Source organism: Rasamsonia emersonii (genome assembly GCF_000968595.1).
Source record: "Rasamsonia emersonii CBS 393.64 chromosome Unknown ctg1118621762273, whole genome shotgun sequence".
NCBI classification, from domain to species: Eukaryota; Fungi; Ascomycota; class Eurotiomycetes; order Eurotiales; family Trichocomaceae; genus Rasamsonia; species Rasamsonia emersonii.
The window spans coordinates 19,561-31,120 of NW_013562592.1; the positions used below are offsets into that span (position 1 = coordinate 19,561).

The 11,560-nt window shown below is 48.6% G+C and overlaps 4 protein-coding genes across 4 annotated transcripts; 1 reads left to right on the plus strand and 3 right to left on the minus strand.

Annotated features, from left to right (window-relative positions):
• Positions 1-932: 932 nt before the first annotated feature.
• T310_9942 (uncharacterized protein) lies at positions 933-2,917 on the plus strand (the record flags this gene model as incomplete). The annotated part of the gene is made up of 5 exons (XM_013467624.1): positions 933-939; positions 1,018-1,141; positions 1,335-1,548; positions 1,856-2,317; positions 2,492-2,917. 5 exons carry the CDS (start codon positions 933-935, stop codon positions 2,915-2,917), a joined length of 1,233 nt encoding a protein of 410 aa, XP_013323078.1.
• Positions 2,918-3,360: 443 nt separating this feature from the next.
• On the minus strand, positions 3,361-4,363 carry T310_9943 (uncharacterized protein; the record flags this gene model as incomplete). The annotated part of the gene is made up of 3 exons (XM_013467625.1): positions 3,361-3,729; positions 3,823-4,040; positions 4,219-4,363. 3 exons carry the CDS (start codon positions 4,361-4,363, stop codon positions 3,361-3,363), a joined length of 732 nt encoding a protein of 243 aa, XP_013323079.1.
• Positions 4,364-5,328: 965 nt separating this feature from the next.
• T310_9944 (uncharacterized protein) lies at positions 5,329-7,188 on the minus strand (the record flags this gene model as incomplete). Its single annotated transcript, XM_013467626.1, has 6 exons — positions 5,329-5,794; positions 5,838-5,986; positions 6,233-6,345; positions 6,416-6,461; positions 6,583-6,586; positions 6,734-7,188. 6 exons carry the CDS (start codon positions 7,186-7,188, stop codon positions 5,329-5,331), a joined length of 1,233 nt encoding a protein of 410 aa, XP_013323080.1.
• A 2,085-nt stretch (positions 7,189-9,273) lies between these two features.
• T310_9945 (uncharacterized protein) lies at positions 9,274-11,560 on the minus strand (the record flags this gene model as incomplete). The annotated part of the gene is made up of 1 exon (XM_013467627.1): positions 9,274-11,560. A coding segment is annotated over one exon (2,287 nt), but the record flags the coding sequence as incomplete, so codon positions are not given.

An 11,560-nucleotide genomic window follows, 5' to 3' on the forward strand; every position in this document is an offset into this window, starting at 1 on the left:
GCACGAGGTGATGACTCGACAATCAAGCCTGATGAATCATCAATGTTGGGAGGCAGATAAACAAGTCGCAGGGCAAGAACTGCCGCAAATTGGCTATGACAACCTTCCTAAAAGGAAATGATAACAACATCACATTACGAGAAAAAAAATCAAGGGGAGAGGAGATAAATAAAAAAAAGCCCCTGAAAGCCTCTGATACGGGGTGCCGTCCCTCCCGCAGCACCCCCGCGGATTTGTTAGGTAACTGGGACTTTTATGTTTTTGGAGCCCAGAGGGATCGAACGCGGGTTGTTTTTGTTTTCGTTTTTTTTTTCTTCACAGACTGTTTACCGGTACTGCTGCAGGTGCAGACCTAATCACTCCACCATTACGCCCCGCATTCGTTGACAGGTAGAGAGAAACAGGCATTGTATGTGCCCTTGGGCTAGGGGGTGAGTGGCTGGTCCACGCGCCTAAACGGCCCTGTGTTAACCCCGAGGAGGTCCTGGGATCGAACCCCAGTCTGGTGTCGATGTTTCCTTGGTTTAGCGACTAGCCAACAATCAGAAGCCCTAAAGACAATCTGTTGCTCCAAATGGCCAGAGTCAGAGCCAACCCTATGAAGTTGAGATAGTAACACTCAATTACCTAAATATATACGATTACCACATTCCAAGAGACTCATATGGGCTTATTTTTCGTTAATCCTGCTTCAATTCAGCAAGCGCCGTCTCTAGCGGGTCTCTGCTAAACCAACACGAAAGGCTGGACATGTCTGCCTGCGCTAGTTGCTTGTCGGTCTTCTAACCCCTGTCGCAGCTTTAAAATGACCGAATCCCAGCCAATTCAATTGACAAAATCCTTCTTTCTTGTCCTCACTGCCAAATCTAAGCAAATAACATCAATCTTGTTACCATATTAGTAAATCGATAATATGGCTGCCTCTACCAACAATGCACGGTCTGCTGCTCCCCGTCAACAGACGCCTTTCGACCTGCCTGGATACACCCTGCCTCTGAATTATAAACCATCGGTCAGAACCTCATACATCTACCAAGTCATCTCCGCTAAGCGCTGCCCAGCAGAATGGCCGCCCTAGTCGAAGAGATACTATGTTCCCTAATTCACTGGATTATCAAGACATCCAAGATGGCTACATCGGGTAATTATCCATGAGTATGACAATGTCAGCGATCGGGGTATTGATCACATCTTGCCAGACGGTTGAAGACGCTCCGCGAGATTACCATGATGCAGATCATGAATGCCATTACTGATAAACCGGAGTGGGACAGAAAAGTAGCGTATTTATTTCCAAATATGTTTTGCTCATAATGCTCACCATCTTTTTTTAGATTTTTGACGAAGAAAATCACCTCCAAATGGTGGAAAGAAGTCCTTGACAGCGGCAGGGACGTGACGCCCAAAATGATGGACTGGGTTATCGAGGAGCTGCGGTACAAAGCAGGACTCTTCCAGGAAACGGGCGCTGTCAGCGCGTTCGACGGGGGTGTGATCAAGTCGGATATCGCCATTTCTGACGAGCTGAAACATGCTCTGCAGACGGCGGTGCGTCCGCTCGAAGACATGCCCGCTGAGCAGAAAGACTACTCATCCGGGCTCGGACATGAAAGTCGTCGATTTGGTGCATCCCTCGCTCTTCCCGGTCATATATGGACGGAGTCGGATCCTAAAGGACGAAGCGATCGGCCTCGATGATTGCCTGGCTCACTCCGGCAGCGGAGAAGTGCTGCCTGTGCCGCCTGAGGACGAAGCAGGAATTCCTACCCGTCACGAGTCTTATTTCTGGCGGCGTCATCACCGGCATTTCGTGCCTTTCAGTAGGAAATTCTAGTGGCTACCTTGCGATGTGGAGTTCACAGACAGTGACGAGTGCCACATTGTCTCGTACATTAACAACCTGCATCCAGCCAGGAATCGCGACCTCTACGGGGTCATTGAGAAGATCCTCGCCCGAACGATCCCATTATGGAACAGTACCCTGACGGCAATGAGGCGCCGTGAACCAAGCAGAATCACATACAAAAGGGTTGAATACCATGCACGTGAGCCTAAGCCTGTGGCTTCACGCCCTGAAGAATGGGAGAATACAGAATTCCTCGAGCGATATCGTGAATGGGCACGATCCCGTCAACTGATCCTACCTGAGCCAGGGGAATTCGAGTCAGGGAGCATGATGACAGGAGACTGGAAAGTCGATCTCCGCAAGGAATTTCACGAAAATGGCCTCCAAGTAATCGTCAAGCTAGCAAACATTGAACTGACACCTGAGAAACCAGAGTACGAGGGCGGTTCATGGCATGTTGAAGGGCAGCTGGTAAGTTCTTGCCACCCCTGCTCTTCTTGTTAAGTCAAACTGACGACTGTCAGAACGAGCACATCTGCGCCACGGCACTCTACTACTACTCGAACGAGAACATCACGCCGAGCACGCTCTCCTTCCGCCAACGCGCGGACATGGGTTAAGGGATGAATGTACGCTACGAACAAGCATGAATGGCTGGAAGCAGTCTTCGGCTTCGGCGTCAGAACAGGACGAGACGACGGCCCAGTGACCCAAGAGATAGGCAGCGTGTCATGTCTCGAGGGCCGTCTCCTGACGTTCCCAAACATCCTCCAGCACCGCGTCTCGCCATTCGCATTGGCGGACCGCACCAAACCTGACCATCGCAATCGCTCTCTTCCTCGTCGACCCGCACATACGCATCATTTCGTCTGCAAACGTGCCCCCGCAAAGGGCGGATTGGTGGGGGAAAGGGAAAAGTTTTTAAGGAGAGAGGTGTTGAGCTCCCTCCCCATCGAGCTGCAGAACATGGTCATCGGGAACCTCGATGGGTTCCCGATCACGATGGACGAAGCGAAGCAGTACAGGCTGGAGCTGATGGAGGAGAGAAGCGTGGTTTCTCAGGAGCATTGATGCTGGTCAGACTGACACAGTAAAAAAAAAAATGAGAGCTGGCGCCGAGAATTTCTTTCACGGACATGCATATCAATATTTGGAGCTAGTTCTGTAGTCGTAAACATGCCCTGGAATCAGACATTATTCACTTCGGATAAGATGAAGAGGACAAAATCCAGCTTTTGCACTGTTCCAATAGGGCTGTGGATTGCCACTATTCATTCAGGATCAGCCAACCCTAACTTGTAATCTATCGGACGAAAAGACTACGTCTTTCTACTGACATGCCCTGATTCACCTGATTCGTTTTATTTCCATTGTTTTATATACACATCGTCAGTCTCAATTTTTTTGCGCTTCTGTCTCTTTCTTTCTGTTTTTCTTTTTTCTTTTTTCTTTTAGTCCCAATTTCTCTTTAAAGCTGCATCAGTTTACCAGCGTATAAATGAGTCCTATTCAACTCATTGCCTAACCTCATACGATATCTTGCTGATACCCTTCTGCCGACTGATCTTACGCACGACAACCTCTCCAACATCATACGTCGTGGGCAGATGCGTCCCTCCGCACGGATAAGCCCCGACGCCTTCGACCTCGACGACGCGCACGAGGCAGTCGTCCGACGGGGCGAGAGCATCAGGGACGGCGGTGCAGCGCGTCCTCACCGCGGCCTCGTCCCACCAGTGGACGTGCACTGGCAAGCGCTGCTCCACCATCGCGGCGACTTTCTGCTGAATCGCAGCCTTGTGTTCGCCGACTATCAGGCCCTGGAACTCGACGAATGATGATCCCGGGGCATGGTTCGCCTTGAGCTCGCTCACGTCGTCTAGCTGGAGCGATCACACCGCCAGTCCGATCAGATGGCCTGCCGTGTGCAGTCGGGAATGATAGTCGCGCTTCTCGCTGTCGACGGCCTGAATGACCGTCTTCCCTGCACTGAAGGGCTGCTGCGGCTGGTCGCCGACAAAGCTGCCTGCGTGGAGGATCTGGCCGCTCGGCAGCTTGCGAGCCATGTTGACTTGGAAGGTGACTTGCTTGCTGATGGTGTCGGACTTCATTGTGCCGGTGTCACTCGGCTGTCCGCCGCCTTGCGGGTGGAAGATGGTCTCGCTGGTCTCCACCACGTAATCATCATCTGAGGCTGTTTGAACAGGGCGCGCTCGTCCTCAGGTAATGCGGACAGAGGTTGGCAGGAGACGACTGTGACAGCCAATTCTCGCAAGGCCGCGTCCTGCTGGTAGCGCGCCAATGTGCGTGGAGCCATCGCCTGGGGTTGTCAGAGGACGATTTCAGAGCAGATTCCAGACTGGCGGACTTACCCTGGGACAAGTCTTGGAAGCGTGGCTGGGATATGCCTTTATGCTGTTCTACTTCGGCTAGCGATGCTCTAGTCAAGCTTAAGCTGCGGAAGCTAGGAAGAAGATGGCGCCTTTTATATCGCTTTCCCCCTCTTTCGACCTCCATTGTGGACAATCTGCTTATTCATCCATTTCACGCCAATTGCCCAGCTTTTCGCCTGTCCACCTCCCTTCTGTTGTTCTTCATGTGAGACTTGTTATATAACCTATGCCATGACATTCGCTTCTTAGCCAACCTGTAAGTGCCGTTCGAAGCGGGGTTGTTGATCTAAACCGAATCTCTGCCTGTGCATATATGAAACTGAAGAATTAAGGGAGGGGGGGAAGAAGACCGATTTGGCGTATGCAAACATTGGTGCAGTTTTGGCACCTGAACCTGCAAAAAATTGTAACTTTTTTGACATTAAAAAATTAATTATGAGCCCAACATTATGATTTTCTAAAAATTAAAAAAAGGTCTAGAAATAATACTGCTTTTAAATTTAAAAAATACGCGAATTTCAAATTTATATAGTAATTTGAAAACTAAAGCTTTTTAATTTTTTTGAAAGATATTCACCATATAGCTTTTTTTAATTTTATTTATTTATTTATTTTTATTTATTTTTTTTCCAGAAAACCATAAAATTAGGTTCATAATATATGTTTTTAAGTCAAAAAAGCCTACATACAAAAGTTAGAATTTTTCGCAGATTCAGGTGCCAAAACTGCACTAATTTTTTGCATACGTTAAATTTCCTATATGAACACTTGTGACGAAAATAATTTTAAGTATATAGTTTAATCTAGATGACCCTGCTTGTCTATAAGATTACAGAGTGCTCTAACTCGTACATGGATAAATAGCAACAGGCCAAATATAAATAAAGAAATAAGAGATAAGGAAAAAAGGGGGGGGGAAAGGAAAAAAGAGAGAAAGAAAGAAAGAAAGAAAGAAAGGAAAGCTGACTCGAAAAAGAAAGTCAAAAATGGAGATGACTCTCCTACTCTAGACATATAGGGGAAAAAATGGCCGCAAAGACTCGACAGACCACTGCGAGTGGACATATGGATCGAATCAAAGCAGATCAATCAGATCGGATCAACAACCTCTTCCGGTTCTTCGACCGGTCTCACACTTTTCCGGGGATGGACGAATTGTTCCTGGGTGGTGCCCAAGTGGACATTACCGAGGGAGACATTGAACGCGACCTTGTACCGGGCCTCCTGCAAGAAACAAAAGTTCTGGACCCTGATAGTCACTTCCTTTCCTGGGAGTTCTGCCGTATAGTCCTTTTTCCTCGTGGCATGGTTGGCCACCCCGAGGCCGTATATCTCGCGGTAGCCGGCAGAGTCGGGTTCGGTGTGGCAATCGAATTTCTTCTCCGGATCGTAGATTTTGAGGATGATGTTGTCGAGGTGGATGGGCTCGTCGCCGGTGAACCTCTCGTTGCAGCCCTCGCGGATGGAAATCTTGACGAAAAGGTCTGGGAAGGGCTCGTTTAACACTATCCAGTCGGAGGGGTTAAAACTGGCAGTTGAATCCCTTGATGATAAGCTGATTTCATAGTTATCTGGGTTGTATGATATGGTGGACAGACGGGTAGACGTATGTTGTCCGTCCAGACGGAAGTAAAAGTAAAATGAGCGCGTATATCTGAAGTAGAGTTTCTATATACGCCTGGCCTAGGATGAGCGTGATTAAGATGGTATCTTCGTATCCGAAATTCGCAAAAGAGGCTTTCTCGGGCTGGATAGAAGAGAAGAAAGAAGCTCAAAAGACAAAAAAAAAAGAACATGGTGCCATGCTCACTTTCATAATAGAGGTGCAGTTCTGACTGTTTCGACAAATATATGACTCGAGTGGCGATACGGTATGACTCGATATAGGGAAGTGAAGGGTCTGCAGTCAAACCCTACGGTTATGTTGAAGAAGCCGGTGACTGTCATGTCACTCTCTATAGAGTTTGAACGGAGTTAGTCATAGTATACTTACTAGAGAAGAAAGGATCCGAATCAAGGAAATGGCCTGATTATAAGTCCAGATGCTCAGAGTCGATATGGTTCCATCCTCTTCTGTCTCGGATAACTGTTTGCTTGCAGGTGAGACTGCTTGAATATATCACTCCTCATCTAATCGTTTCTACCAAGTAAAATCACGCATATATCGCCTACATACAGGGTGCTTTCATCAGCTCTAGCAAGATTGATTCCTCCCAATTATCCTGTTCTGTATTTTATAGTACTATATCTAGTTATGTGCAGCACAAGTACGGACATAATTCTATCCCTGTAAGGAATCATTTGGCATTATCCACACTGCCTATAAGATTGTCCGGAACAAACAGATCTAAATAGCAGTTAGATAAAGAATTAATGAGTTCCAGTCGATTGCCAACTAGACTAACATCGTGATGACATGAACTGAAGGGAGGATGAAAACAAGGAGGTACAGATAGTAATGTTCATTAGGTACCAATTTCCAAGGGTTACTTACTCCATATTCCCTGGCTGATCCGACATCGTAACCTCAAAAGGTGCCAGCGTGCACTGGCCCAGAAAGACAGGGCCCTCCAGGGACAAACTGATCTCAAGCTTGAAGGTCCCCGGCCACTTGAACCAGAAGTCATCGCAATGAATGAGACCACAGGTCTCAGACACTTGGTGCAGTCTCTCAGAAACAGGGTAGTGAATGTAGTAAGGCATATCCTTGGCATCCACCTGGCGATAGATGACTGCACCGGTGCTGTCACGGTTGTCGGTTGGGACAGACAGCTTAATGTCCATGTTGACCAGCTGGCCGTTGCTAATTCGCACTGTGGAGTTTGGCAGAGTATGGACCTTGACAACAAACAAACAGTAGTTCATCATGGTGTGGACCCGTGTTGGTCTGCGGTCGTTCCACTCGAGGAAAAAGCCGGGGCCATTCTGCTGTGAGATGATGGCCGCCATGGTGTTTGTGTGGTGTTGCCACAATTTCAATTGATGAGACAAGAGATGTATTGTATTGGTGGCTACTGAAAGGAAGAAGCCACAGATGGAGAAGAAAAGACAGCAGCCATCTACAGGGGAAGGCAGTTGATATAGATCGAAGTAAACGGAGCTAGTCCTGATATGGAAAGTGATACATGGCAGCGTCAGTTTTCAGCGACATTTGCCTGCGAAATGGGATATCCATTCATATCCTAAGAACAAGTGATCTGTGTGTCTATGTTGCAGGATATGATGTCTGAAACCATTCGGTGGCATTCTATTAGTGTTAGTAGCACTAAGGCATCAAAGCTAAAGTCCAGAGTGAAGAATGGACAGAAAAATCTGCAGATGTTGCATCAAGTACCTGGCATTAATAACAAAAGAGAAAGTGCAGTTTGAACTTGCATTGGTCGAGCATTTCTGTTCTTTGTGCTTTCAGTCGTTTCTGCCTGAAGGAGACAAGTAAGAGAAAAAAAAAGAAAAAGGAGGGAAAGACAAATATCAAAGAACGCAACTAAATGAAAAAAAGACGAAGCAATAGAGTGACTCAAAGAGAGAGGGGAGAGGGGGAGGCAGAGAACAAGGAGAAAGAGGAGAAAAGATTTATAGTCATATATCCTCCATTTGTACACAATTAGAGAAGTACGATTACCCGTGAGAGATTTTTACCCGATAGTCTGGTAGCACCATGCTAACTTGTATTTGCTTTACTCCCTTTATTGAAATCGCTGACTTGTCGGTATATATCACGAGTCTGATCCGCCCATTCCTCCGAGACACTGTGCAACCTGGAACTCTCGACTATATTGCATTACCAGACTGTATGAGCCCAAGGGGTTGTGAAGAATCCACATTTGAATAAGGACAACTTATGTGCTATAGGGTATTCCAGACGGTTAAAGGCATTGTACCTTGATGTCTTTATACAAAGTAGAAAATTCAATATAGTAAGTAGGATAGAAACTCGAACTGAGACCCTGCATGGAAACTTGGTATTCTAGAAAAGTGCTTTTTCTTTTGCATCTTACATTACTCTGTCTAAAAAAAAAGGTCCATTTTGAATAATTTCTATAGCATCATTAAAGAAAAAAACTAATCAATAGATTGGACCCTATGCCATCCATTTAATTTACGAGAAAGCCTAGGATAATAATACATGCCTATTTGTTCCATACTACGTTCGAGCAGTTTCGAAATTAGAATTTGTGCCTACCAACCCGGCTATGGAGATAGCGTATTTTATCTGACGCGAGAATCAACTCGAAGTTGACAGGAATAAAGGACGATAGTTGGAGAAAATCGAAATCTTGAATACACGCCTGAAAAAGGAAAGAAAGAGTGGTGTCATTTAGATTCGTTCATCATACGCATTTTCTAGGGTTAAATTTGCTTTATGAGGTAGGTTACTCTGTCTCAGACATGACTGGCATCCAGCACAGAACCTGTTTTTGACCTTGTCAAGTAAGAGCTTCCATGCACGGCATGACCTGTCCTATATAAAGTGGATATTCTACTTCTGTTTTCTTCCTGATCTTCTTGAATGTATTTACTATCTAGCCTTGCCTTGGAATACAAGAATTCAGTCAGATCTCCCGTCGTCTATTCCGTAGGAAGGTGCCGCCAGTGCGCACCTTCCAGACTAGGAAGTCCATGGTATTGCGGACCAGTTAGTCGCTCCTTCCAGATAAACTCCGTGGCAAGACTCAACTTTCTTTACTTTTTCTACGTCTGAGCCGGCATTCTCCAACATCAATACAACAGACATTCATGCAGATTTGATGATTTCCATTCCATTCCTGTTTCTCACTTGACGCTAAACTGAACTATGCAGACGAAGACGCTGAAATCCAACCGCCAACACCACGCACAATTGCAAAACACAAGGGTATTGATTGATAGCAGAAACAGAGCCTATTGCCTATGCATTCATATGAGCAGACCTTGTCCAGTTCAGAACATATCATCATATCATGTCATGTATCATCAGATCATCTGGTCGTGAAATGTCTTTGAGATCATCATCACATCATATCTGTTGACATGAAATATATAGTTTGTATGTCTTTACCGCCTTCGATCACGTCGAAAATAGTCGTCTTCTTGCTCCTCCTCGACTGGTGCAGGCGTGCGTCGCTCGCTTCGTCGCTTCGGACGCCGTCTCCTGTTCGAACTGACGTTGCTCGCCGAATCGTCTGGTGCCAGAGACGTGTCGTCATCAATTCCATCGTCGTCGTCCATGCTGCCGTCCCACGCACTTCCATTCATCGATGCCGGTGTACCCATCCTCGCGTCCAGATTCGTCGTCAAGCCGCGTCGGGCCTGTTGCGCCATTGCCAAACCTGCTCCTCGCTCCCGCAGGGCGCGTCGCACCGCTTCCGCTTTGCAATGCAACGCCTCAAATGCGTCCTCGAGGGCCTCCATGCTGAGGTAGATGTCCCTCTCGATCTCCGCCAACGCCGCGATCTCAGTCTCCTCGTCCAGAGCGATTGGAGCCCCAAACGCCGCAGGAGGAGGAGTCGTGGTGCCGTATGGCTGGCTGACTGGTCGGTAACTGCCGTCTGTCGGTCCCCGCGACGAGCCAGTGAACGACGAGCGGCTTCCGGGGCGTGGTGGAGCGGACGCGGTCATCGACGGGGGATAGTTGTCTTCCGCTCCGCTGCGCAGAAATCCGTCGAAGCGCCCCGAGATCAAGATTTCCCATTCGTCGTTACTAATAGCCGCCAGCGTTGCCAGCACATTGTGGATGTTCGGATTGTTGAGCATGTAGATTGCTGTCTCCGAATCTCGAGGCGGAGCCGCTAGCCTGTACAGCCGCTGGATAGCCAGAGAACAAGCATCCAAAAATTGCGGGCGTATTCGAGGTGACGGTGTCTCCGCTTTCGGTACCGGCGTCGAGGCAGTAATTCCCAATAGCGCACAGAACATCTCGCGGCGATCGGGATCCAGATGCGTCATGATGGCAAAGGTCAGGGTTTCATCATCGACTTCCTCTGGCAGGCCTTCTTCTGTCTGGCCCAGAAGCCACTTGTCGACTGCCTGCTTCGTCTTGTGGGACTGACGGATGTAGTGCTCGCGATATTCCTCTGGCACGTCGATATCCAACTTCTGCATCGGTATGTGCTCCTCGCCCGACACAACCTGATCCTTTATCGACGCTGCGATCTGGAAAGGCGGCCAGCTGGGCAACTCCCGTCGCCCCGACACGAGCTCCAACACTTCACCCCAGCTGACCCCGGAGCCAGTCTCATGGTTCGCGTCTTGCTCGCACATGAGACACCGACAGGTCTCGGATGAGATGTCGCGCGCGAAGACAGCCTCCAACCGGTCCAACAGTCTGCGTGCCACTGATCGATATCCGGTAGCCACCGCTAATGAGCCATTCTTAGCCATGACTGTACTGTAATCATCCAGCAACCGGTGGAACGGCTCAAAAACCCTGACCACCGCTGTCTGAGGCTGCACGTATTGCTGTGGCATGTTTGGAGACTCCCCAGCACCGAGCAGATGTTTCGGTATCCGATAGTTCAATCCACCGTTTTGAAGCAAGTAATCCACTCTAGGGATGGAGACAGGCATTTGAGGCGGCGGGGGCGGAGGGGGAGGCGCTCCGCCATGGCTACCACCGTTGACGACCGACTCATTCTCCTCTTCTACAAAGACTTCGATCGGTGATTGTTTGCGATATCCACCATCGTCCCGTTTCGATGTGCGCGACCGAGTTCGCGAGGGAGGCTTGCCCTGATTCGGCGCAACGGACGTTGCATCTGAATCGTTGGTCGACTCCGACAAAGATTCGGCGGCAGCGGGAGTGGAATGCGTTGGGGATTTGGTTTTATGAGTGGCTGCCCGTCTGGGCAATTCAACCTTGTCCTGTAGTTTCGACCTGGATGTTTTATGACTGGCCGAGCGGACGGGTGTCGCGGAGTCACGAACCCTCGTCTTCGCTGGCGTGCCAGTCTTGCTGCTGACTTTAGAACCATCCTCTTTCTTGCGACCCAAGCTGGAGCTCGATCGAGAAGGGTCAACCGAAGCCCTCCTCTTTTCCTTTTCTCTCTTTTCCTCTGTCACCTTTCCTCCGCTCGAGCTTCCTTTTCTCGACGATCTCTGGTCTGCAGTCAGAGGCGGGCTAGGTGGCGCGGTGGTTCGATTTTCATGCCGTGACGAGGACCCTTTCGGATCAGTCTTGCCCTTTCCCCCGTCGGCCAGGTCGGTCGGATCTGGTGTGAGAATATCGATTTTCCGATCCACATCGTCTCTACTCCAGACCCGCCTCCTTGCTGTGGGCTTTCGAAAGGTCGGGTAAGGCAGGCTGGTCCTCGACTCGAGGAAGAGGCCGCGCCCGACGGCTGAC